The sequence below is a fragment of the Maniola jurtina genome, chromosome 24 (genome assembly GCF_905333055.1).
Source record: "Maniola jurtina chromosome 24, ilManJurt1.1, whole genome shotgun sequence".
In the NCBI taxonomy this organism is placed as follows: Eukaryota; Metazoa; Arthropoda; class Insecta; order Lepidoptera; family Nymphalidae; genus Maniola; species Maniola jurtina.
Genome location: NC_060052.1, coordinates 120,105 through 147,412, shown reverse-complemented (window position 1 = coordinate 147,412; position 27,308 = coordinate 120,105). Strand labels below are relative to the sequence as shown.

Genomic DNA, 27,308 nt, shown 5'->3' with positions numbered 1-27,308 from the left:
TAGCAGCCAGCTACTAAACTATTTGCTTCGATTAGCGCCCGCCGTCCGCGCGAATTCGATTAAAATATCAAATTTGTTCGATCGAGTCAAATGCAATCGCGTCTCAATGCGATGCAGAGAGGAAGTTTAATGGACGCTTCGTCTGATAGCGCAGCTTCAATAGGATTGGGCTTAGCGATTTCTGCTGACCGAACTTTTCTTACGTCATTCGGCTGAGATAACTTGCATCCGGATATCTTGTATAACGTGTGTGCTTATTCGTTGGTAATGATTGTACGTACATATGGTATACTAGATGACGACCGCGACTTCGTCTGTGTGGTTTTTGTAAAATCCCGTGGGAACTCTTATTTTCCAAGATAAAAAGTAGCCTAAGGCAGATAAACAAACTTTCGAATTTATAATATTAAGTATGGATTGCACCAAGCAAGAAAAAATGCATACTTGAACATGATAATATTGGCAATAACCAATAGGAAAATGTTAATTTTAGGTTAGAAAATTATTATATGAATTTTATAATTCATTTTAAAAAATTCACATTTTTATCTGCTCTACAAATATTTGAAACGCACGACAATGTAGCCGCCACGATGAATTCTACTAGGTATTGTAGAATATACCTATCTATTTATTAACCCCCGACCCAAAAAGAGGGATGTTGTTGATGAGTTTGCTCCGAAATTAATGAACCGATTTTAATTTAGTTTTTTTGTTTGAAAGGTGGCTTGATCAAGTGTTCTTAGCTATAATCCAAGAATATCGGTTCAGCCGTTGAAAGTTATCAGCTCTTTTCTAGTTACTGTAACCTTCACTAGTCGGGGGTGTTATAAATTTTTAATTTACACTTGTCTACTTTTTAATCGATCCCCTCTATCCCACGCGAAATTTTGTTTTACATAGTTAAAAGTGTATCATTGGACTAACTGGCAGTCGTATATAAAGTGTAGATGAACAAACTGGAGCACCGATAGCTACGAGTATGTAAGGCCGCGTTCACAATGCTGCTGCGGCTTCCTCATGCGGGATGCGAGACAACAGCGCTGCGCCCCGCTTCCGATGTACATTGATCATAATATGTGGTTACCGTCACATTACCTACGGAACTCTACATTTTTCTTTGTATGGCTTTTTTTTAACAAAACAACAGACACGGTAAGGTCAACCTTTTACGTAGAATTGTGTAGAAAACGGTAATAGCCAAGTGGTTTAGATGTCCTATTATTTTTTTTAATTTACAGACTAGCGCTTGGCTGCAATTAGACCTGCCGGCAAGTGATGATGCAGCCTAAGATACATAGAGTGCGTTTGCCTAGAAGTTGCCTATTCACTCTTAACTTGAAGGCACCCATATTAAAAGTAGAAGGGAAAACTGATGCCAGAAGGGCGTTCCATATCCTAGCGGTTCAGATTAGAAACGAGGAAGCAAATCGCTTCGTGCGTGTCCGAAGAATTTCAACTACGTATGGATGCAGACCTTGACCTTGCAGTTTTAAGTTGACCATAAAAGGTGTACAAAATAGTACCTACCTACTTTGAATAAATGATTTAAAGTTTGATATCAAAGGGCAGTACCCTTGTATAGTGCTTAATTCAGAAAGATAAAAAATACTTTATCTCAATGAAGGGTCGGGAACCTACTTAAGATGTCCCGAGACTCTCCAGCGAAGTATAATGCTGCCTCGCGACATCTCATTTATCTAGATTCGAGCTCGCTGCCTTGTAGCTTGACTTTAACTTTATCTTACTATTTGTTCGGATCTACTTTATAATGTGATTTAAACTAGCCCCCAATTTATATACTTATATCAAAACTTTAACTGAAACCTTTCTGATATTGAGACGTGCTTATTAAAATTGTAGATACCTATAGCTAGAGTCTTCTCATACCTGGGCGCGTTCGGAACCCTCGTAGCTTTAGTTTTAAGTTAACGTAATTAATTGTCACCACTGCATCATTGTTTGACAATCAGAAAGTGTACAATAGTGTATTTTGTAATTATATTTCTTTGGTGTAAAATAAAGAATAAATGAAAAAAGCTTATTATACAATCGAAGATTATGTTAATGACAAAAAAGCTTGGATTTGACTCGCTCTAGCAATACACGGCGCTGCGATTGCTTGTATACAGTATGGTATTTTATTGTAAATTGAATACTTGAAAAGAGCAACCGCCGAGTTTCTTGCTGGTTTTTCTCGGTAGGAACGGCATTCCGAACCAGTGGTAGATTATTTTGACGATTTAAAAGCACTTGTAAAAGTTTAATTGAATAAAAATATTTTGATTTTTTTTTTTAAATATTTTACTTTTACTTTTGCTTTACTCTATCGCCCTCTGAGTTTACAGTAAAACGTATTGGTACTTCACAAACACAAGTAGCACGCAAGATACATTACTCTCTAACAGGCAACACAAATAACACTCAGTAAATTACCCGGCGCCGCGCGCGGCTGCACGCGAGCCGTGGCCGAATGAAAACATACATAAATCCTCCCTCAAATATTCAGGTTAACGAAACTTTATACTCCCTTGTGACGCACCTTTCTCCTTTTCTCTACTAAAAACCTATTTGTCACAGTCATTAAAAGAACATTTGGAATGTAAATAATAGTGTGTCCCCAACCAGCCTTATACTTTTTCAAAAAATTTCAAAGATTTTTGTTATAAAATGAAGTCAAATCAAAAGTATACACTGGTATGTGTTTGTTTAATTGATTTTTCTCAGTAAAGGCTTAAAAAGCTATGTAATTTGTACACCTGTTTGGGATGCAAACTGGGAAATCGACGGTGGTGTTTCTCCTAGAATGAATCTACCAGAACATGAGGTTATTCAAGGGGCGCATCAACAGGTTCCTGAAAGGCTGACAACGCATTTGCGGTTCCTCTGGTACTGCAAATGTTCATGGGCGGCGTAATTACTTACAGGTGACTCGCCTGCTCGTTAGCTCGCTAATTTGATTTAAAAAAAATGTACGATACCACAATATTATGTCGAGGTTATTCATGATATTATGCACTCTACAGCTTGGCTCTACAAAGTTGCTCAGAATTTCAATTTTTTTTTAACGTTCAAAATAAAACATCTGACTGACTCTAAAGGTCAACGAACGTTCCGTAAATAGACGACTCGAAGTCAATGCCGCGTCGTCAGTGGAGCGTTGATTCGAGTTTTGAATACTACAATGCAGATTTGAAATATACTAAATCACTAAAAGTACAAGATAAGGCAGATGGCGGCATTGGATTGTGTTTAGGTATACGCTAAGTTTTTGCTAGTGTTGGTTACACCTCGTATATCGACCTTATCCTTTAGATTCTTTAAAACTTTAAATACCTAGGTACAAATTTTAGCCACGTACCTACGTGAATGTATTCAAGGCAAATATTCAGACCATGTATCACAAGGCTATAAAAAAGTCGAAACACTGTCGTGTAACATCTTACATCAGCTACCCTTCTCAAAGTTCTGAAGATAATTGACTAATATTTATTCATTGGAATATGGTTCTTATTATAAAGTCGATAAAAGCCATATTACTGTATTTTTGAACAGAGAGTAAGAGATGTTAAATTGTGAGGGTTTATTTCAAGATGGAAGATATTTGCGGCAATAGAATCTCCCCAAAACATTCTCTGAAACAACTATCTGTCCTTAATCGACCATTAACGCTCTACAACCCAAGCGAAATCAGTGTGACAAGGCGTTTTCGCGGCTTTTGTCGCGGCTTTTTTAACGACAAAACTTCGTCAAAACCACAAGAGAGATGTGTTGCACTGATCGTGCTTGGACTGCTACCCAACTCTAATTAAACTTCTAAACTAAATCACACTAATATTATATTGGCGTCACTCAGAAAAGCAGGTATTATTTAAATATTTTTATCGAATTATTGGAATGTCCTCTCCAAAACCAACACAAAAAAACACAAGTTTAATGTGTAAGGTTATACGAGAGTTTTAATCTAAACAAACTAATGCCAAAATAAATAATTTAATTAGAGCGTGATTGCTATCACATCTAATTATTCAGTTCACAATCCAAATACCGAAAATATGCGATATCGCTCCGAATCTCAGAAGGAGACTGAACTAAAACCTTCAAAACACCCGTATTTATGCAAGTACAATCTTGTTGGCCTCCTAGCAACAGATTGTATGACATCGAATGAGCCAAATATCGATTTTATCAAACTAAAGATTTATTTAAAGATTAAGCATTAGATAAATTAATAATTTTATATTATTGTTGACAATTCAAATCAACTTTTTTTAAAATAACCTTACAGTTATAAAGGCGAAAGTTTGTATGTGTGTGTGTGTGTGTGTGTGTATGTTTGTTATTCCTTCACGCAAAAACTACTGAACGGATTTGGCTGAAATTTAGAATGGAGATAGATAACATCCTGGATTAGCACATAGGCTACTTTTTATCCCGAAAAATCAAAGAGTTCCCACGGGATTTCAGAAAACCTAAATCCGCGCGGGCGAAGTCGCGGGCATCGGCTAGTAAACAATAAAACTGAAACACAAGTTCTTATTTATGACATTTATTTTATTGCACTAGACGGCCACTAAAACAAACAGGAACAGCAAGAACCAAAGGCCTTCCCATTTCGCAAGTCGTTGAGATTTTCTAGTTTTTCTGGTTCTCATGCGGATCTCCTAATTTATCTGATTTGATCACGTAGAGAAACTCCAAGAAAAAATTACTCGCACCATCGACCACTGAGTTACTCTGAGTTATCTTATGAGACAAGAAATTTCAGGAATTTCTTGGGATTTTTTCTAGAAGACGATAAGTTTAGGATGCTCAACAGAACGTTGTTCTGGTTGCCACACACCTTCTTCATTGTCAAATTCTATGCTTGCTTAAAATTTATTTATCTTCCACAGACTATGTCAAGTACGGCTCGGTTGGTATCAGTTGGCCTGCTGCTGTCGCTGGTGGCGGCGACGGCCGGCATCAAGTGCTGGCAGTGCGGCCAGTACAGCGACGGGGTGGGCTCCATCACCCCTTGCAACAACCGCAGCGCGGCACGGCTCAACCAGTGCCCGCCCGACGCTAAATACTGCATCGTGAGTAACAACCTTTATTCGAGAATGAGGTTAGCCACTGAATCCAACTTACAGGACGATTCAGAACATTGAAGGCAACATCGTCATCATCACTTGCTTTAACCTGAAGGCAAACATCGTGAGGAAACCTGCACCCCTTTCGTATAAGTTTAGTCAGCTGCAAAAATGCGAACGCCTGACTAAAATGTTTCTGATTTGTGTTATTAATAACGGTAGAAGCTTTCACTGAGATTAAGGAAACCATCAACACGAATTATATTGTACTTAAGGAAATGTATTATCAGCAAGTAACAGTAACGTAATGTTCCCTGCTTCCTAATATCACAATGATTACAAACCGTTAACTCGAATTATCTCAACATTCATCTTCGCGACGCCATGTTGAAGGGATGTCATCGCGCATAAGTATCAATTCCACTACGGACGGTCTAGTTCAGATTTCGAGGCAAGAGTGTGAAGGTCTAACAAGTAAAAGCTGTTTTTTTTCTGCGTGCTGTCTTTCGGGCCGATATTGTAAGTTTGAAAGAATAATAACAATACACACACAGATACATACACAGATACACACGTCAAACTTATAACACGCCTCTTTTTGGGTCGGGGGTTAAAAACAGTCAAGTTCGACACATGAAGGACTCCGTACCATCATACAAGAAATAGCACTTTTAATTTTCATAAATTTTCATGGCGGCCATTTTAATTTTTGTTATTTGTTTTTATAGCGGCAAGAAAAACATATTCTGTGAAATTTTCAATTCTCTACATATTCTGGTTCAAAATATACAGCTCGCTGACAGACAGACGGACGGACGGACGTAAAACGGACAATGTAAGCTTAGTAATGCCATTGGTACCCTTCGGGTCGGAAACCTAAAAATGGTCGCTGCTTTCATCTTGATGCTTTGTGTAGAGGTCCAAGCATAGAGTACATAGAACTCTGAACGCAGAATAATTCAGAACGCTAGATTGCTCGTCGTGTATTCGCCGCCTTAACTTTGGGATGTCATGGAAAAGGGACGCCATTGCATAAAATAAGACAGCATAAAATGTTCTTGTGGAAATGGACATTTTCACGGACTGCTCCTAATCTGTATCCGGGTTTATGGGATTGCACGAGCGAGCGACGGGTTGATGAAGGATTCAGATGACAAACTTTATTCAGGCTTCATATCTTGTTTCTTTTGCCCGGGTAAAAACTTATTAGAGTACTTTTGTACATCACTTTAGTTTTAGCGTTCCGTATGAAAATGGTTAAAAGGGGACCCCTATGGAGCCACCTCGTCCGTTTGTCGGTGTGTTTGTACTCGTATTTCAGTAGGGTTACATTTAAATAATGAAATTAATTACCCTTCTTCAATGGCGAGTGAAATAATTTAGAATTTATTTCAAAAGAGGCGAAATGAGGGGTTGTATTTTTAAGAGGAGTTATTAGGTCAAGTAGAATATCATAACGTTAAAGGGCTTCATTTGCACATTTCAAACTGGGTTTTATTGCCGTTTAAGTCGCTATAAATCCACATCCATACCTACTAATATTATAAATGCGAAAGTGTGTCTGTCTGTCTGCCAGCTTTTCACGGTGCAACAGTTTAACTGATTTTGATGAAATATACAGAGTTAGCTTACATCCAGGGGACGGACATAACCTACTTTTTATCCCGAAAAATCAAAGAGTTCCCAGGGGATTCTTAAAGGCCCATCTCTTTAACCGATTTATATGAAAGGCACAGAGGTAGCTTGCATCCCGGAAATCGAAATGGGACATTTTATCCCGGGAAATTAAAGAGTTCTATCTAGTTCTTAATACTATAAAGAAGAAAGATTTGTTTGTAATCGATATTTGTAATCGATTTTGGTTATTTAGAACTTACGAGCTCAATATTTAGAGCGTTTAAAAATTACATAACTTAGAGATAGAACAGTGGGTATTTCACTTAATTTATTATTAACTTAAGGAATTTATTAACTTAAGGAACGGTAGGTGCAACTCTTGTAAATTGAAAATTTCGTAAAATCCCTTTGAGATGTGGAACCCTAAAACAACTAAACAACTCATCGATCAAATAGTATAATGTTGTTTGTGGGGTTGACATCTAACATTATTGAGCGGAGTTGGTAATATTACCTATTCGCGATATAATATTCACAAACATTCAAATCTATCAACCATTGTCAATCCACGAAAATTGCATTTAAAATTTCACGAAGCTTTTAGAATTTTACTCAGTTTAATATTTCTTTCTTCGTGAAGTCGAATAAAATTTAAATTTATAATTTGTTACCAGGCTGCGTCGTAAAAGCGAAACAAGAATATTAAATTAAAAAAATTAAGTGCAAAAAATTCTAGATATAGGTGTGAGATAGATACTAGCCAAGTTTGTCCCCCCTTTGTAATATTCCCCTTTTCCCCTCCCATTAAGTACAAAGCTGTACTATGTGTGCAAAGTGCATCATCACTTGCTGGCAGGTCTGATTGCAGCCAAGCGCTAGTCTATATAATTAAAAAAAAAAAAAGCTTGTGCCAGGAGTGGGTACGACAATAGTGCAACGGGTGGGGTTTGAACCGCCGACCTTTCGAATTTCAGTCCGCTCCTTTAACCGTTGGGCTATCGAGGCTCAATGAACATAAACGGTCTAAAATAAATTAGTATAAGCGCTCTCACTGTTACGTTATCCAATCTATACTAATATTATAAAGAGGAAACCTTTGTATTTTTGTATTTTTGTATGTTTGTATTGAATAGGCTCAAAAACTACTGGACCGATTTCATAATTTCTTTTACCATTACTTAGAGGGATTCTTCCGAATCCGTATAGGCTATATTTTATCCCGGAAAATAGATAGGATTTTTCGTGGTAGTGTCCACCCGTGCGAAGCCGGGGCGGGCGCTAGTACAAAATAAAATCAAAAACCTCAGTGGGTGTTAACCATTTTGAGTCACCAACCAATCACACACGAAACTATTCTTTCTATTGAATTTCGAATGTGGTTTTTTAAATTTACTCGAAAAAAAAACGAAGTGCTTTTAAATTGTCAAGTGAACAGAACTGGTTCGGAAATCGGAATGCCCACACAATGAAGAAGAACCAGCAAGAAACTCAGCGTTTGCTGTTTTCAAAAATTCAATGCGGAACCCTTTCTTTGTATAAGCCCAGTTCACGACAGTTACGGAATTTGTAACCAAACATCGAGACTTCGACGTCACTGGCAGGCGTCGAATGTTCCTACATGTGACGCTAGGTAGCCTATAAATAGTGTATTTTTCTTTGATTTCACTTAAAGCCTAATATTTTGGATCAAACCGAGAGTTCCCTCAGTCTAATTCACTCTGGTGTGGATCACCTTCGTGATAAAAAGACTTCGTGTCAGTCGACATCATGTTATCCAGACATTATGGTATCAGCACAGCGCATGCATGTGCGATGCCGCGGCGCCATACACGGTTATCAGTATCGACATGAACACGCTGTATAATGGCTTATAATTGGATTATTATCTATCAATTCTATTAACTACCTAGTACTACTACTAAGTACTAGTAACACGCCCCGGCTTTATGCGACTGGAATTTTCGAAAATTGGTGAGGGGATTTTCAAAATGTCTTGAAATATGAACTTCTTTATTTTCGCCATATTTTCGCCCATTGATATAGAATAGTAGGTATAGATGACAGATCACGAACAAAATGACATGGCTCAAGTGGCCAGGTTTTTTTTTAATGAGAACAAAAATATTTATTATAAAATAAAACTTAACACCTAAGCAATAAATCTAAGTTTCACTTATTTGAAAGCCCATCGCCCATATTTGAATGTTTATTCTTTTACCGTGCCTACGTGTAAGTGAGCTACGGCCTTTATTTTTCTTATTACAAATTCTGTACATACCCATATTGCTGTTTTTGCCTCAAAACCCAAATACCTAAAAAACTTGAAAAATGACGGACTTTCATACTAACTTCCTACCTTATTTAACCCCCTTGTATGTAGAAATTCCACTAATCCTAAAAAATCCGGCCAAGTGCGATTCAGACTCGCGCAGCGAGGGTTCCGTACTCAGGTATTTTTTCCGACATTTTGCTCGATAAATCGAAAACTATTATACATAAAAATCTGTTTTAGAATCAACAAGTAAAGCCCTTTCAAAATATGATACCCCACTTGGTATAAGTTATCTTACTTTATTTATCTTATTTGATTTATTCGTGTACCTACTTGTGCTATAAGACCTACCTACCTGCCAAATTTCATGATTCTAGGTCAACGGAAGTATCCTATAGGTTTCTTGACAGACACGATGGACGGACGGACGGACAGACAGACAGACAGACAGACAACAAAGTGATCCTATAAGGGTTCCGTTTTTCCTTTTGAGATACGGAATCCTAAAAATATCCCATGAAAACCAAAACGGGAGCAATTTTCCACGCATTTGATCCCATCTAGAGCCTCATAAGTCGAATCTAAAACCTAGTAATTACACATTTGTGGTTGATGTAATTTAAAGAGTTTATCCATAGACCTTTGAAATGAAAAAAATCACACTAATATTATAAAGGAGAAAGTTTGTATGCGTGTGTGTGTGTGTGTGTGTGTGTGTTTGTTACTCCTTCACGCAAAAACTACTAGACGGATTGGGCTGAAATTTAAAATGAAGATAGATTATACCCTGGATTAGCACATAGGCTACTTTTTATCCCGGAAAATCAAAGAGTTCCCACGGGAATTTTAAAAAACCTACATCCACGCGAACGAAGTCGCGGGTATCAGCTAGTAATGAATTATTTTCATTCATCGTGTACCCAGCAAGTTCATTGTGCCCAGGGGCCTATTTAATTTAATTTCGGAAACTGATTGTAAGAAAAGAAACGGTCACTATTAAACATTTGCAATAATAGAATTTATTTATACAAAAAATTGGTATCCCACGGGAACAATAGAAAAAAGATCCAATAGGGCTGCCTATTACGCGTACCCATATTATGAAAGAGACTGTGTGTTTGTTGGTTTGTTCTTCAATCGAGCACAACGTAGCAGCCGATTGACAGAAGCCTGGACAATACTACTTTATTCCAGAAGTCAAACAGTTCCCACATATTTTTTTGAAAACCGTAATCCATGCGGATGAAGTCGCGGACAAAATCAAAATATTTTTTTATTCAATTAAATTTTACAAGGTACTCTGAATCGTCAAATGCATCTACCACCTGGTTTGGAATGCCTTTCCTACATAGAAGTATCAGCAAGAAACTCGACGGTTGCTCTTTTCAAGGATTTGATATGCAATCATGACTGAAACAGGTCAAACTACAGCTGTAACTGTATAATACACGACAGGTTGAAATGGCAATCGGGGAGGAAACTCCCTCGCGGAAAACGCGGGGGCTATGCGGGTGTGCAGGGCGCCTCACTTCAGTTGCCATCTCAACCTATAAATAATTAATTATCCTAGCTACCCATCCATCCACTTCTATTCAAAGCGCACCTCAGTTTCCTTAACTTCCGCAATGTAAAAGGAAATGTAGGTAGGTACAATGTATTGAAAAATCGTCTCCCAATGAGTTATAGGTTTCCCCGTCGCCCTCGCCGGGGTCCAATTTTATAAGGTCCCTTCCGACCCGCTTCAGGCGGCTGAATGGGGACGTAACCAAGATTAATTGCTTGTTTACATGCTTAAGCGCCAACCCTCCAGATATTACTGAGGTGGAGAGCTGGCCACGAGATGCTTATCTCGTAGAGATAAATAAGATATGATATAGGTATCTATAAATTGCAAAACAAAAATGTCATCTAAACCACTGAAACGAGGCAGGGTGTGCAGAACGTTGGTTGTGTTTCCTCGTTGAATGGCCAGACCAATATTCTGACATATTATGGCACATATTATGGCATTCCGAACCAGTGGTAATTTATTTTGAGGATTCAAAAGCACTTGTAAAAGTTTAATTGAATAAAAATATCTTGAATTTGAACCGAGGTTATTGCCAGAACTCCGGTCGCCCGTGGACTCCACGAGACGGGATGACAGGTCCTTAAAAAAGGATCTGGCATCTACGCCCCACGAACCCATGGTCTCCAATCTCTACCCCCAAAAGGCATGATTAAGGAATTATTTTTTATAATATCTTCATATTTGCGCCTCTTGACCCTTTCTACCTTAGTGGTTTGAATGACATTTTTGTTTTCTAATTTTTGTATTGAGTATACTTAGTATTGGTAAATAAAGACGAATAATTTGTTGATTTATCTATAATAATATTTAATTTTGGGCATTTAATAACCGGTCAAGTGCGAGTCGGACCCGCACACGTAGAGTTCCGTACCATTGTACAGGATTTAATTTTATTAGCACCATTGATATTGTGCAACTATGAATAAACACTATGGCCGACAAATAGGCCGACCGATGGACGCACGAAGCGCAAATTATTTAAACATTCTCGCTAATCTTGCTTGGCTCGCTCAACATTAGTAAACGTCTGGTTAAATGTGGGGAATATTCTAGAATGACCTAGAACGATGCAGGAATAATGAAGACTAACAACTTCGCTCGTCCGACCCATGATCGCCTACCGCATAGAGGATCAGAAAGTTATTTCCTGTATACTATACCGATGTTAGAACTTCATGTCTAGCTGAGCTTAGGTACTACACACACTTATCGAAAGGCAAGCTGCAGTTTTATAAAGCAGTGTTTAAAATCTAAAAATTTCTAAAAACTTTGAACTAAGTAATAATATTTTCTAGTTATTTACTTAGTTTGCTCTCGTTCCGTTATCTTTCTTTTTTACTCTTTCAAACACTTAATAGTATTTTACAATACTTACATAAATTATTTAGAAGTGTTAAAAAATTGAAACTGCATTAAAAACTTGTATTTAATCCGATGATAAAATGTGACGATGATATTTTGTAAGATAGAACCACAGAAGTGTGAAACTACGATCGACTGAAAGAGAAGTATGGCAGTTTCAAAATAACCCATGAATTGATCTAATATTAGAGAAAATCAAGAAGAAGTGAACAGAAAGCATTTATCTCTTTAAGAGATTTCTACAAGAGTACCCTTGACAGTTTTTCGAGGCCTCTGTCCAGTTTTAAAAATAGGTTTGCATCCATATGGTACCACACAGTCCTCTTACCTTTCTCATTCAACCACCTCGCCTGACTTTCATAAAGTCATCGGTCCAGGCGGTAAGCGATTTACTCCAACGGGTAATGTAATACTAGGAAGAAAACGATCCGAATCGTACCGAACATTTGTGTATAGTCCCTAAAAGCGGGCAACACTAGCACAGCTAGTAAGTATTTGTCTCGAGCGCTTTGCTTTTGGCAAACTGATTCGGTATTGGTTTTCGATTTTGCGCCGCCGGTGTTTTCTGCGACGGTTTATCGTTTGTTCTCCTTGTAGCTTGAGAACTTAAGCTGTAAACCTTCGTTCAGATGTGGATATATGTCCTTATATCAATAGTGAGTTAGATTTCTGCCAAGAGTAAAGTGATTTTGGGATCCGGGACATGGTCGCCAACTATGGGTCTCGTGAGAAAGCTTAGAGTCTTCTTCTTACTTCCTGGGTTCCCGTTTGGGGCGGCATATAGCCAAGAAATAGCAATGTTTGGTATTAGAAAGTCAGAGAGAGATGAAGATGATTGAAGTTTCTCTATGCTGCATGTTGCACCATACAAAGTTTGGTTTAGCGGATTATAGCAAATTAAGCTTTTGGTTCCCTGTATAAACATCATAGTTTATCATACGATCATAAGTATCTCATTTCTCATAACGCAATAGGAGCGACAAGTTTTATGATAGCTTCACACGCCGTAAGTACGCTCGCGCTGTAACGCGTTCATATTTCACGGCGAGTGTTAACGGCGTCATATTTCACGGGATCTGCTCAATAAGATGACGCGAACTTCTTACCCCGCTACCACACCACTATCGGACGATGAATGGACGATTATTTTTATTATGAGTTTCAAAAAAGAATATTTTAAGCGTCGCTAAGAAAAGAAGGTACATATTATTTCAATATTTTTATAGAATTATGTCCTCCCAAAAGCTACGCGAAGAACACAGATCCAACGCGTGTGAGGTTATCCGAGAGTTTTAATATAAATAAACTAATGGCAAAATAAAAATAAAAATTAGAACGTGGTTGCTATCACAACATCTAATTATCCAGTTCCACGATCTAAAACACCGAAAATATTCAATAATCGCTCCGAATCTCGGAAGGAGACTCAAACAAAAACCTTCAAAACACCCGTATTTATTGCAAGTTCACTCTTGTTGGCCTCCTAGGAACAGATCGTATGAAATCGAATCAGCCAAATATCAATTTTTAACAACCGACCCAAAAAGAAGGGTGTTATAAGTTTGACGTGTGTATCAGCGTATCTGCGTATCTGTGTATCTGTGTACCTATCTGTCTGTGGCATCGTAGCTCCTAAACTGATGAGCCGATCTTAATTTAGTATTTGTCGGGGGTATTATAAATTTTTAATTTACACGTCTTGTATTAAACTAACTTGATTAGATAAATTAATATGGAACTGCAAAGACACATTCATGCGAGCAAGTGTACGGGAATAAATTATTTGTATGAAGTAAATCAATGGGTAGATAATAATATAAGAAGCCAATACCCATTATCTGCGGTGCACGTGCTTTGAGCGCTCACCTCTAGTCCAAAGTCATCTCAAAGCGCTCGTTAGACGCTTAATTTGTGTACCCCGCGCTGCAGGACGTGACCAAAGCATCGTTTTTGCTGCAGATATCGTCACACACAAACAACTAGCTACACTGCGGTGATAGAGGCATAACAAATCCATTCCATACTAATATTATAAATGCGAAAGTGTGTCTGTCTGTCTGCTAGCTTTTCACGGCCTAGCGGTTTAACCGATTTTGATAAAATTTAGTTTGTTTGTTTTGTTTGAAAAATGTCTTTATTATCAAATAATTAAAATATATACACAGTTTATGTCCTGGTAACACACACAGGATAAACACAAAATAATAAATCTAACACAGTTTGGCAGGCTGTACACGCCCCTTTCAAACTTACCAATATCATAGTTAACACTCCATTCACATCATAAATACATCACAATAGGTTAAAAAAAACTAAATATGCAAACCTTAGTACACGGTTAACACTTCTACACATATTATAAAATTTAGTACAGTGTTAACTTACATGCCGGGGACGGACATAGGCTACTTTTTATGTACTATTCCGAAAAATCAAGTCTATGTGTTAATCCAGGGTATAAACTATCTCCATTCCGAATTTCAGCCAAATCCGTCCAGTAGTTTTTGCGTGAAAGAGTAAAAAACATCCATACATACAAACTTTCGCGTAGGATTCAAAAAAGGTTCGAAGAAAAATTTTTGACAAATTCCACTTAAGCGAAGCCAGAGCGAGCAGGTCGGCTAGTCTGAAAATATAACACAGAAATTTCTTTAATATAATCCTGGAGTCAATTACTAAGGTCTAATAGAAGACTGCGGCCAGTAAATTAGATCACAATACAATCCCGCTAATTAATGCCGGACAAAATTTCATTTATTATCCCCTTCCCTAACCTCCAAACCACTGAAGTAATAAAAGTCTAGACTGAAATTATTGTAGACTTAAACCAGACTTTATTCATCACAAAAAATATAAGGACCCGACTTCAACATACGAGTAGAAAATATTTTATTTTATTTTATAGAAGTGTTACTTTGTAGAACTCCGCTAGCTTTTGAAGGCCATCCATTTAACCGGTTTTGACATTTAGTACAGAGTTAGCATCTATCCCGATGGTGGTCATTTTGTCCCAGGAAATCAGAATTCCTTAAAGATTCCGTTTCTATTCTAAAAGATTCCGTTTAACTTACTTTATAAAATTTGGTACAGAGATAGCTTGCATCCGAAAACGAACATAGACACAACTTTTTATCCCGGAAAATTAATTCCGCTAAAGTCAAAGTCAAAGTCATTTATTCTAATAGGGTAATATTGTACACTTTCGAAAATTATAAAAACTTGCCACGCGGATGAAATTGCGGGCACCGTCTACTAGGTTAAGTAAGTATGTATTATGTAAATAATGTAAAGAGTATGACCTTCCGCAATGAGTGAAATCTAATTTCCATAATCCACTGGAAAGTTGATAAAAAAAATATAAAATGTCCATAACCGCAATATAATGTTCCGAGAAATGATATTTAGAGCGAAACTAACTGACGTGAAGGTCAGTGCTCAGTGCTTTTCCTCTTTCTTCCACTCCGATTAACAAATTAAATCATTTATTAGGGTTCCGTACCCGTAGCCAACGGGACCCTATTACTAGCCTCCGCTGACCGTCCGTCTGTGAGCAGACTGTATCTCGTAAACTGTAATAGGTAGAGTTGAAATTTTCACACAATGTGTACTTCTTAAAATTTCTGATTTTAACAACAAATGATAATAATTACAAAATGGCTGCCACGAAAATTAAAAAAATAATAATAAGTGTTTTATATCTTGTAGGTAGGATGGTACGGAACCCTGGTGCGAATCCGACTCGAACATGACCGATTTTTCCACTTCAAATGCAATATGCCTTACACTGTGATGCACGCTAGCAGGGGTTTTTTAATTCTTTTATTTTTATTTTTATTCAGATATAATGTAAGTTAGCCCTTGACTGTAATCTCAGCTGGTGGTAAGTGATGATGCAATCTAAGATGGAAGCCTAACCTGGAAGGAGTATGGCAGTTTTTCATTAAACCCATACTCCTTTGGGTTGTACACGGCATCGTACCGAAACGCTAAATCGCTTGGCGGCACGGCTCTGCCGGTAGGGCGGCAACCAGCCACGGCCGAAACAGACCAGACCAGAAATTTAGAAATTATAAAATTCCAAACCCAAAGATAGTCACTAGTCACGGCCGAAGCCTCCCACCAGACAAACCAAATAAACCAAAACCAAACCAAAATCTAAACCAAAGTTTTGTATTAACTAAGTACCATTGTTACTTTTGTTGTTATTTTTAAAGTAAAAATAAAAATCTAATTTACAAGATCCTTTGAATTTTAAAAATGTCCTCAGCATAATCCAATTTACGCCACCTGGGCCCCTGAGGTACACAAATTAGTGAAGAACGACCCCGATTAGAATAAATTAGGTGCGGCAGCTTGCTACGGTATTAAGATAATAGGGTCTCAAGGGTCGGTTTGAACCCCATTTGTTGAAAGGTTGATGAATAGCCAATATTTAACGCAGCAGGGTTTATATCTAGCACTTGCAGGTTCCATACCGAGCCATCACAAAACTTATACGTACTAAGCTTCTAGCACTAAGTAAGTTTTTCAGGGTAGGTAAAATAAGCCGTAATGACCACGACGTTACGTTAGGGTTTTCTATTCAGTGGATCTGAGATTTCTAACTTTTCATAGGTGCAATTCAAGTAATTAAATGTATATCACTAGTAGTGAAGGAAAACATCGTGAGGAAAAAACATGCCATTCAAGGAACCTACAAAACTATAATCCGCTAAACCAGTCATGTTGAACGTAGATGTAGCCACGATCAACGTACAACGGCATTCACAGTGCCGTTTGGCGTTTTACGATTTTAACTTTAATGCAATTTAGGCATTAGACGTTTAAGTGTGGCCACTCAGTTTAACGCGTTGATTATCGCGATAATTATGGCGTTGCTGAGCATTGACGTTAACTTTAATGTAGCCGCACATGACATTGTTACGAAAGTACAGTTACAATACTATAAAGCGTGTAAAAAAGAGTAACTATTTACTTTCTAAGATAAGAAAACTGAGTAGAGCGGTAGTGCGACGTGTGATTGCAAGACGCCAGTCAGCCTGCCAGTTAACTGAGTTAATCCCCCGGTTAGCCATCCGTGAACTGACGGTAATCTATAATTCTGTTAACCTTAGTGTAAGGTCATGAGGTGACATATCAAGACCACATTTTACCCGACTACGGCAAAGCCAAAAGGAAAGGTTATGATCTTAGCAGTCTATGCATATTGTATGTGTGTTTGTATCAGATTCCGTGTGTTCCACCGTAGCGCCTAAATTACTGGGCTGATTTTGATGAATGAGGTGTCAATGAATTCGTTATTAGTCTAGTCAAAGACAAAAATCACTCCATAGATTTCAATCTTAGTAGAGTCTTATATATGAAAGTATTTGGATGCCCTCCTGCATTACTAGCTCAAGAAAACAAATAAAGAAATATGATCAAAGGGAAACGACCATGACCCTCAGTAATGAGGAACATCACAAAGAGGGAGAGCGATAATGGAATTTGCTTTGTTTCAGAAATACGTGAGCGAGCTGACAGTGGTGCGCGACTGCGTGCCCACCTGCAGTGAAAAAGGTAAACCCATACCAATATTATAATTAATTGGAAAGTGTATCTGTCTGTCTGTCGGCCTGCTAGTTTTTCACGGCCCAACAGTTTAATCAATTTTGATGCAATTTGGAATAGAGTTAGCTTACATATCGGGGAAGAACATAGGCTACTTTTTATCCCGGAAAATCAAGGAGTTCCCACGGGAACTTTAAGATTCTTAAAATTCCAAACGTTTGACCGATTTATATTTAAAATTTGGTACAGAAGTAGTTTGCATCCCGGAAATTGACATAAGAAACTTTTTTCCCGGAAAATCAAAGAGTTCCTACGGGATTTTCAAAAACATAAATTCACACTGACGAAGTCACGGGCATCATCTAGATTCTAGTTGGTCATAATATAGGTAATTAAATCCATATTAGTGCAGGGCAGGTGCCATATTAGTGCAGGGCAGGTGAAGGAAATACGCGAATGAGAAATTCACGTGAATTTCCCCTCGAATATGTCATTATGACAATGTCAGGACATGTACCTACAGTTTTACCCCCATTTCAGAGCGATAAGCATGAAGTGGTGACAGACTGGTGGTCAACACGTCAGCTTCCTTTTCAGGGGTTCTAGGGTTCGATTCCTGAGTGCGTACCTCTAACTTTTCCGGAATTTTGTGCGTTTTAAGCCATTAAATCAATTAAATCAATTACTTTAACGGTAAAGGAAAACATCGTGAGAAAACCTGCATGTCTGAGAGTTCTCTCTAACGTCCTCAAAGGTGTGAAAGTCTGCCAATCCGCACTTGGCTAGCATGATGGACTATGGTCAAACCCTTCTTATTCTGAGAGGAGACTAGTGATCAGTAGTGGGCCGGCGTTGAGTTGATTATGGTAATGTACCTAACGTCTGCTTTCTCGATGCCGCAAGAAACTTTCCTTGAGCTTTAGAACCGACAAAGGAAAACAACCGCTGATAAAAAAATTGTGTGGATCCTTAGCAAAGAGATTTCCCCAATTACGTTGATTTATTGCAGGCAAATATATACAAGTATCCGGAATTCTGAAGCTACCCGCAGATGTAAACCTGCGCCGAATACCTCACCGTTACAAATGAAAGCTTAATTTTATCTAAACAATGGCGCATAGGTGTGTTTGATGTTTGCGATCATTTGCCGAAACAATGGCGCCGCAAATTAATACAATTCTGTTTGAATAGGCGAGAATTATAACGGGCTTCATTACCCATTCCGTAGCGGGGTACTTACTGCGTTAATATTTGTTCAGAATTGTTTTTTAGGTCACAATTAGATACATATGCCCTGTTCCAAGGAGTTTTTTAACTAAATAATTATGTATATTTTATGAAAACAAGTCCTTCGAATCGGTCTCCAAACGTATGAATCAATTTGAATCATATTTTATACGACTGACTGCCCAAAAACTACACTTCGTACCTAATGTTTTTAGGTAATTAACGAGAGTAATTTATAGTTCTATTGAGAGCTTTTTTATTTCACAACAACTTCTACCTAAACAGATTTGGGTGTATTTGCGAATTGTTAGAATCCTTACATCATACCACCAAGTGACATGTAGTTAATTTGTGGTTACATCATTAAAAAAAAATTAAAATATGTTTCAATTTTCAAAATAAGATAACTGTACCAAGTGGGGTATCATATGAAAGGGCTTTACCTGTACATCCTAAAACAGATTTTTTTTATTTTTATGTATAATAGTTTTTGATTTATCGTGCAAAAGTTGGAAAAAATACCCGAGTACGGAACCCTCAGTGCGCTATATTCAAATGTGAAAATGTTTACTTTTTTATTTCGTTTTTGTTGGGGCAGTCGTGTTTTTAACTTTTTTAAATGCGACTTGTTTTCCATTAAAGTCCTGAGACGATTCCAATTAGTTAGATAAGTTGCGCTCGACGTCCGAAAATGCTTATTGTGCAGAAAAGCAGCTCACAACGCGTTGTGGCATTCAAAAAAAGGCAACGACGCGAAATTCATGTCGTGGCCATCCTGCTATACGACCACAACTTTTTGTGGCAAAGAACAGCCACAACGCATTCTGAACACTAGTGTATTTCTAAACTTAGCAATATATTGGAATAGTAAATACACAAGAGCTCAGATTTAATCGCATTAGCTGCATCGACTCCGCGCCGACGCAGCCCCACTGGAGAGATATACAGGGTGTTACCTGAACGCGACCAAAAACTTAGCGTTTTTTTTTGACCTAATATACGAAATAAACGAGACGAGACGTTTTTAAATTTTAAATTTTGTTGTAACTTTTATAGTAAACTTTTATAGTAAAACTTTTATACTTACTAAGTTTTAAAAGGAACAGAACCTTGTAATTTTTGCCCATTTTAATTTAATTTGTATTCAACAAAACTTAGCGTTATTATTATACTACCTAAACACAATGCATTGCCAATAACCTTATAAATAAAATTTTCTTATTTTGTACTTTAGTGATTAAATATTTATCAAACCCGCAATGCAAAATTCGAGTCAATGCCCCTCCTACAACGCAGCATAATGACTCCGAGTGTCCTACTTACGTTCGTTGACCTCTAGCGTCAGTCAAATGTTTTATTTGCATTTGCAAATTGCGAACTTTTAAAAATACAGGATTATTTAATTTATCTTTTTCGCTTTTTTATGGTATCTTATCAGTAATCTCTCTTGGTTGTTGCAAGCGTTCTGGTTACACTCTGTACACTTCGCAGAATCCTTGGATATGCAGATTTCCTCTATGCTTGAATACATTTCACTACCTACGTTACCGCATATTTGAATAAATCTCGCTATTTACTTCCCATTTAGACTTCTTACGTATCTACTTACCGGATACAATTTATTGCAGCGAGTACTCGGAGCTCCGTTGCCAAGGATTTCGTATTTTTCAAATCTTTCTATTTTCTCGTAAGATGAAAATATTTTTCTGTGGTATTTTTATGTAGCCATACTGTAATTCTATCTATTTTTTTTTAATTTGTATGGGCCCTAACGTTAGTAAAAGCTAACGCAAGCCTAAATCGAAATATAATTTTATTGAAATTGAAATATCCAAGCCAAAATATGATATCAACCTTAAGACAAGTATTATACAATTGATGAATTTCTTAGTAATAAAGTTGTGTAGGAGAAACCGGCTGAGCTTTCAACAGAAAACTGTGCCTTCAGTTGCCCACAAGGTGGCGCAGTTGTATTGTTATATTGTAACTTTATATGATTTGAAAAGAGCAACTGTTGAGTTTCTTACTGGCTCTTCTCAGTAAAATCTACATTCTGAACCGGTGGTAGAGTACGAACCTAGCGTAAGAGACACTTTAGTTGTTGATTTTTGTGATTTGTAACAGTCAATTTCAGTCAATAGTGAGAAGAGTGTCGGTAGATGCTCTTGACTTGTAAAAGTGTAATTGAATAAAAAAAATATTTTGAATTTTGAATCAGATTTGATTTACACTGTAGCTGTGACTGTCAAGATACACCAGTGAAGCCTGCAGGATTAGGTCGCTCCTCATTACATAACTGCTCTTAACGTCAATAGCAGTGAACTAACATTAATTGCAGTGCAGTTCGCGCAGTTAGTGAGTTGGATCATTACCGGCCGCGCCAGCACAAATGATCCTCGTAGATGCAACAATTTGTAACTTCATACGGATCATTATCTTCCCGAGATGCTTTACATCACAACTGATAACTAGCGACCCGTCCCGGCTACTCTATCTCTCTCCTCTCTCTCTCTCTCTCTCTCTCTCTCTCTCTCTCTCTCTCTGTCTAAAGTCGTTCCTTCATTTTTGAAGATCGCTTTTACAAGTGCTTTTGAATCGTCAAAATAATCTACCACTGGTTCGGAATGCTGTTCGGAGGCTAGTCTTGCAATCGTGTGATATTGCACTTGGAGTCCCTCAGCTGGTCTGCCCATCTGGTTGGTGAGCGGCCTCTCAATCTTTTGCCCTCTGTGTTGCTTGTCTCAATAAGTTTTTCCAAACCATCATTCCCTCGTTGCATGATGTGCCCGAAATAGGAGAGCAGGCGTTGGTAACACACGGAGGAAAGTCGCGTTTTTACTCCTAGCTGTGCCAGGATAGACCCGTTTTGCGCTTGGCTGTCCAAGGAATCCTCTACATACGTCTCCACAATTAATTACTCGTGTAGTGTCCAGATTTTCAAGTTCCGTGACGCGTTTGGTGTCGCAACTGCGCTACAGTACTGTAGTACGGTGTACGGTGTATTATTTGCTGAAAGAAAATGGAGCAACGCGCCGCAGTCGGATACACCACGCGTCTCATTCCACACCTGAGAGTTGTACACACTGTACACAGTAGAGCGGCTAAATATTTTTGAAGTGAAACTTCTTTAGTGTTGTGGTGTATTTGAAACTCGATGAAAAGAAAAAGTAACACTAAAAATAAACAAACACAGACAGCTATATTGTAATAATACGCAAGTATTCTTTTTATTTATTTTATTTTATTTTAAGACAATAAACAATTACATATTATTATGTATTAAAACTATAGTTATCTTAAATCTATCAAACAAAATAGGTATAAATATGTAATCAACTGCACTACAGCTTAGCAATAGAACCAGGGCGACACAATATGAACAAACTACTAAGAGCTCGTTCACACAGGCTGCGTAAGCGTAGACGTAGCGCGTACCATTGCGTTGTAATGTATGGAACTGTATACGACATGGCATACCGCTTGCGTGGCGTGAACGTTCGCGTGGATGTAATGCATGCAGTTATGTCTACGGATTCACGCTCGTCATTACGCACGTGTCACGTGTAGGTACGTGCTGTATACGCAATGGGTTTGAATCAGCATTTAACCTAACATAAACAATCGACTTAAACTATGCAGAAATCAAAAACATAATTAAAAATATGTAGATAAGTATATACAAGGAAACAAAACCTAATTTATTTACAAAGTAATGTTAAGTGTACAATGTACATCATCAATGATCGTTTCCAGTCTCCATTACAATAATTAGTGGTCAAACAATATGAAGCTTTCTGACATTTTGTCTTATCTGCCACGAATGTCGTTGAAATATCTCTGTTTCAGTAATTAAAAACATTCAACTGCCTGCAGTGGGGGTGTGGGCGGAACACACACACAGTTTGACAAATCGCATAACGTTGCACCTAACCTGCAAACATATTGGATACTCCTTCATACCTGCGACTTTGTTCACGTGGAGTTGATTGTGAAGGCAGGATAACAGATACACGCAGACTGACGGACAGACGGACTGAATGAAACTTTGTGAGTTTCTTGTTTTACTATCATCATCATCATTAACCCATCGCCGTCTCACTACTAAGCACGGATCTCCTCTCATAATGAGAAGGGTTTGGCCATAGTCTACCACACTGGTCAAGTGAGGATTGACAGACTTCGTCTTTGAGAACATTGTGGAGAATGTTTCACGATGTTTTCCTTCATCATTAAAGCAAGTGATATTTCATATTCATTAAAAAAATCCTTTTATTTGTTTTCCTGTGAAACCTTAGAGACATTCCTTCTTGCAATTTTCCTTTACAATAGCGTATTTTGGAGAAATTTCATTCGGTATCTCTACAAGCCTTTCCAGTTGGGGAGCTAGCACGTGACAGACATACTGAATGTGATATCATCTATCGTGGGATCAGTGGAGCCGTGACGAGAATGTTCCAGAAATAACCACTTTCGGCATCAACCTTCCGTTTCCGGCGTTAACTATAAGATGTGTTAGTAAAAAATCGGCCAAGTGCGAGTAGGATGCACACATGAAGGGTTCCGTACCATAGTACGTGCAAAAGTTTTTTTTCATGATGGCCATTTTAATTTCTTTTTTAACCCCCGACCCAAAAAGAGGGGTGTTATAAGTTTGACGTGTGTATCTGTGTATCTGTGTATCTGTCTGTGGCATCGTAGCGCCTAAACGAATGAACCGATTTTAATTTACTTTTTTTTTGTTTAAAAGGTGGCTCGATCGAGAGTGTTCTTAGCTAGGTATAATCCAAAAAAATTGGTTCAGCCGTTTAAGAGTTATCAGCTCTTTTCTAGTTTTATTGTAGAAAAGAAGGTTAGATAACCGTTAGGTTCATAATATTATGACAATTGACAAAATGTCAAGCTGTCAAGATGCCTTCACTTGTCGGGGGTGTTATAAATTTTTAATTTACACTTGTATTTGTTGTCATAGCATCAATAGAAATACACATTTTGTGAAAATTTTAATTCTACCTATTATGACTCTTTTCTTTTCTTTTTGTCATTTTTTATTTTATTTGATTATACGTAGAGAAACTAAGCATAATAATAACTATTTGTACGCATTATGTTGCTTTGGATTAAATTATAGATAATTTACATCTTACTATGTGCCAACCAGAACCATGCCACAACACTATAAAAGTATCATAAATAACCAAGTAGGGTCTAACAGATAGAATTTATTGGCCGTCCGTGGTTTAAATTTTTAATACTTCTGCCCCGGTGCGGATTTCCGAAAATCTGCAAAACTGTAGTCCGCCTGACTCTCGCATGAATGTTTAAACTCGACGAGGCCCAAAACAGTTGTAAAGAAGTAAAGTTGGATGAAATTGGAGCTCACGCCGTCCTGTGTACTGCGGAGTGTATATTTATATTTTTTTATGATTTTGCGGTACAAATGTGACTTTATTTTGGAACAGCGGCTGTTTTACTTTCACTAGCTGATGCCTGCGACTTTTGTTTTTATAAACCCCGTTTGAACACATTGATTTTCCGGGAAAAAAGTAGTCTATGTATTAATCCAGGTTATATAATCTATCTCCATTTCAAATTTCAGCTAAATCCGTTCAATAGTTTTTGCGTGAAAGAGAAACAAACATCCATATATAGGTACAAATTTTTGGCGTTTGTAACATTCGTAGGATTTAGGTACTAATGCCGGAGGTCCAGTTGCATAACACGTGGTAAATTACGACTTATCTTAGTCACCCGTTGTGCCGGATCCTTTTTTCCATGCACATGCAAACTGTGGAATTGACTCCCATCGACGGTGTTCCCAGTAGATTAGAACGTGGGGTTATTCAAGGGGCAGACCAACAAATTCCGAGAGGCCGGCAACGCATCGCGGTACCTCTGGTGCTGCAAATGTTCATGGGTGGCGGTAATCACTTAACATCAAGTGACCAGCCTGCTCGTTTGCTCACTATTTTTTTTTATTAAAAAAACTATTCATCTTCAATTTTGTCTGTCAATAAAATCAAAATGCATCGCATAATTTAATCAGTTTGTAAACTTTGGAGTCAAGTAGCTTGCTACAAACGCTATTTCGTTTTTGATTTTACATTTTAGTTCACGGTAAGGAGTTTATTTTCTTTACGGAACTGAACGTGCAAGAACAATCAGCACCAGAGTTTTTTAATAATTAAAAATTAAAATATTCTGTTAAAGTAAAATATTGCAAGTAACAAAATAAACATCGTGCATTTCCTGTTAATATTAAGTATACACCGTTATTCATGTGTTTATTGGAGTTTTAAATTAATTGCATGCATAATATAACGGTATTCATGACATGCTGCATGGGACAGAGTCGATATTACGATAGGTACCTACTTGATCGAATGTTAATTAATACCATCCACCCTATGCATACTTGAGCAACGATTCATTATCGGGGGGCACGCCAAGACGAGCCATTGAAATCTATACTTACCTATGTATACTAATAAATAAAATGGAAGTGTCTGTCTGAAACGGGCTAATCTTCGGAATGGCTAAACCTATTTTGACTTTCACAGACAAATACAGGATTAACCAAGGAGTAACATGCATAACATGTAAAAAATGCAGGAGTTGTGTTTTTCTACCTATGTACACTGATATCACCGAGAATTCTGAACCGATTTGGGCTTTTTTTTAATCGATAGAGGAACTTTGCGGCATTGTTCCATAAAAAATTTGGATTCCAACTCCTGAATCCTTATACTGCAGGGGATCTGACCAATCCACGCGGGCGAAGCTGCGGGCATCATCTAGTCTTTATACGTATTATACCTACGCACAGGTTGATATGTCAATCAGGGTATGAGGAATCCTATGACAGCTGCCTGGGGCGGGGTCGCACACTTTGTGTAGATGCGCTGACAATATGAACATGCAATGAGACTGATATTAGTTTAAAGCGCGCTGCAAATTGCAGCGATCAGGCAATCTGCTCGCGGTATTGCGCCGATATGAATAAGTGATTGCTTGTGTTATGTTACCAATACGTTGCTACTTACATTGTACGTTTGGTTATTGCTTATTAGGCAATGTTGCGTTTCATATTATGTGCTCTGAGCCTTAAATATACTCTTCTACCACAGCACAGCATAAATAGGCCAAGTGCGAATTATTTTAATATTTATTATGCAGACTTTACTCACTTTTGAGAATATTAAAGAGCACTCTCAGGCATACAGGTTTCCTCAAGATATTTTCCCTCACCGACACAAGTGATATTTAATTGAAATTAAAACGCACATAATTCCGAAAAGCTTAAAAATCCAACTCCTAACCTCCCGAACAGGAGCCACTAACCAGATATTAACCAATTAGACATTAACCAGTAAGTAATTACTAACTATATTGATAATTTTTATATATACCAAAAGCCTAAAAAGTAAGTTTCAAGCTTCTAATTTTACAAATGACGTAATTTCCATACAAATTTCCATCCGCTAGGTATTTCAATCCTTTATAGCCCTTTTTTCGCAATAAAAAGTAGCCATGTCCTTTCTCAGGCTCTTGTCTAGACTATCTCTACACCAAACGTTTAAATTGTTTCAATAGTTTAAGCGTCACACAGACAGACAGAGCTATCTATTACTTTCGCGTTAATTATGCTAGATGATGCCCGCAACTTCGATTAAGTTTTTTTTTTTAAATCCCGTAGGAACCTTTAGATTTTCCGGGATAAAAGTTGTCTGTGTCAGTTACCGGAACGCAAGCTACCTCTGTGCCAAATTTCATATAAATCGGTTAAACGAATGGGCCCTTAAGAATCCCTTGGGAATTCTTTGATTTTCCGGGATAAAAAGTAGCCTATGTCCTTCCCCGGGAGGCAAGCTAACTCTGGGACTTCATCAAAATCGGTTAGACTGTTGGGCTGTGAAAAGCTAGCAGACAGACAGACAGACACACTTTCGCATTCAAATTCAAAATATTTTTATTCAACTAGACTTTTATAAGTACTTTTGAATCGTCAAAAGCATCTACCACTGCCGGAATGCCTTTCCTACCGAGAAGAACCAGCAATAAACTCGGCGGTTGCTCTTTTCGTTTATAACATTAGTATGGAAGTCAGGATATTCATAATGAGTTTGTCCGCAGAGTGGTGGGGCGCGCGCACGTTCTGCTGCGAGACGGACGAATGTAACAGCGCCTTCACACGGAGCCCGCTCGCCGCTCTCGTCGCGACGTTCGCGTTCGCGCTCGCGCTCGCGCACTGACCGCCCGGCCGCTGCGTTCCGGCTGGAACATCGAACGAGTGTGGGAGAGCCTTATATGTTTCATTGCAAGAGCGTACACATCGATTTGGACCTATGACGAATGATCCCATAATTCGAAAGTGATCATGAAAATATTCCCTCACCTACTACTTGGTCAAGCTAAGTTTGCACCTCGCCTCGATCACGTCACACTGACGTTTAGGTACGATATCCGAACCGTACTGACCCGACAAGACGACCGCGGGGAGGTGAGCGGGGAAGTGGGAGAGGCGCCGCATTCCAGTGAGGTGCAAACTTAGCACGACCGAGTTATAGATTGTATATTTTTTTGTGTAAATACAAACAGAGCGTTTGCTTGGATTTATTTCTTTGAACCCTTAAATCCCGCG

General features: G+C 38.0%; 1 protein-coding gene across 1 annotated transcript in view; it reads left to right on the top strand.

Annotated features, from left to right (window-relative positions):
* The window catches only part of LOC123877863, a 60,619-nt gene extending 33,460 nt beyond the window's left edge, over nucleotides 1–27,159 (top strand). The window contains exons 2-4 of the mRNA XM_045924793.1: nucleotides 4,896–5,078; nucleotides 17,395–17,452; nucleotides 26,801–27,159. Coding sequence (XP_045780749.1) covers nucleotides 4,899–5,078; nucleotides 17,395–17,452; nucleotides 26,801–26,919 — 357 coding nt within the window. The 5' untranslated portion in view covers nucleotides 4,896–4,898 and the 3' untranslated portion in view covers nucleotides 26,920–27,159. The remainder of the gene's footprint in view (nucleotides 1–4,895; nucleotides 5,079–17,394; nucleotides 17,453–26,800) is intronic.
* Nucleotides 27,160–27,308: the final 149 nt, after the last annotated feature.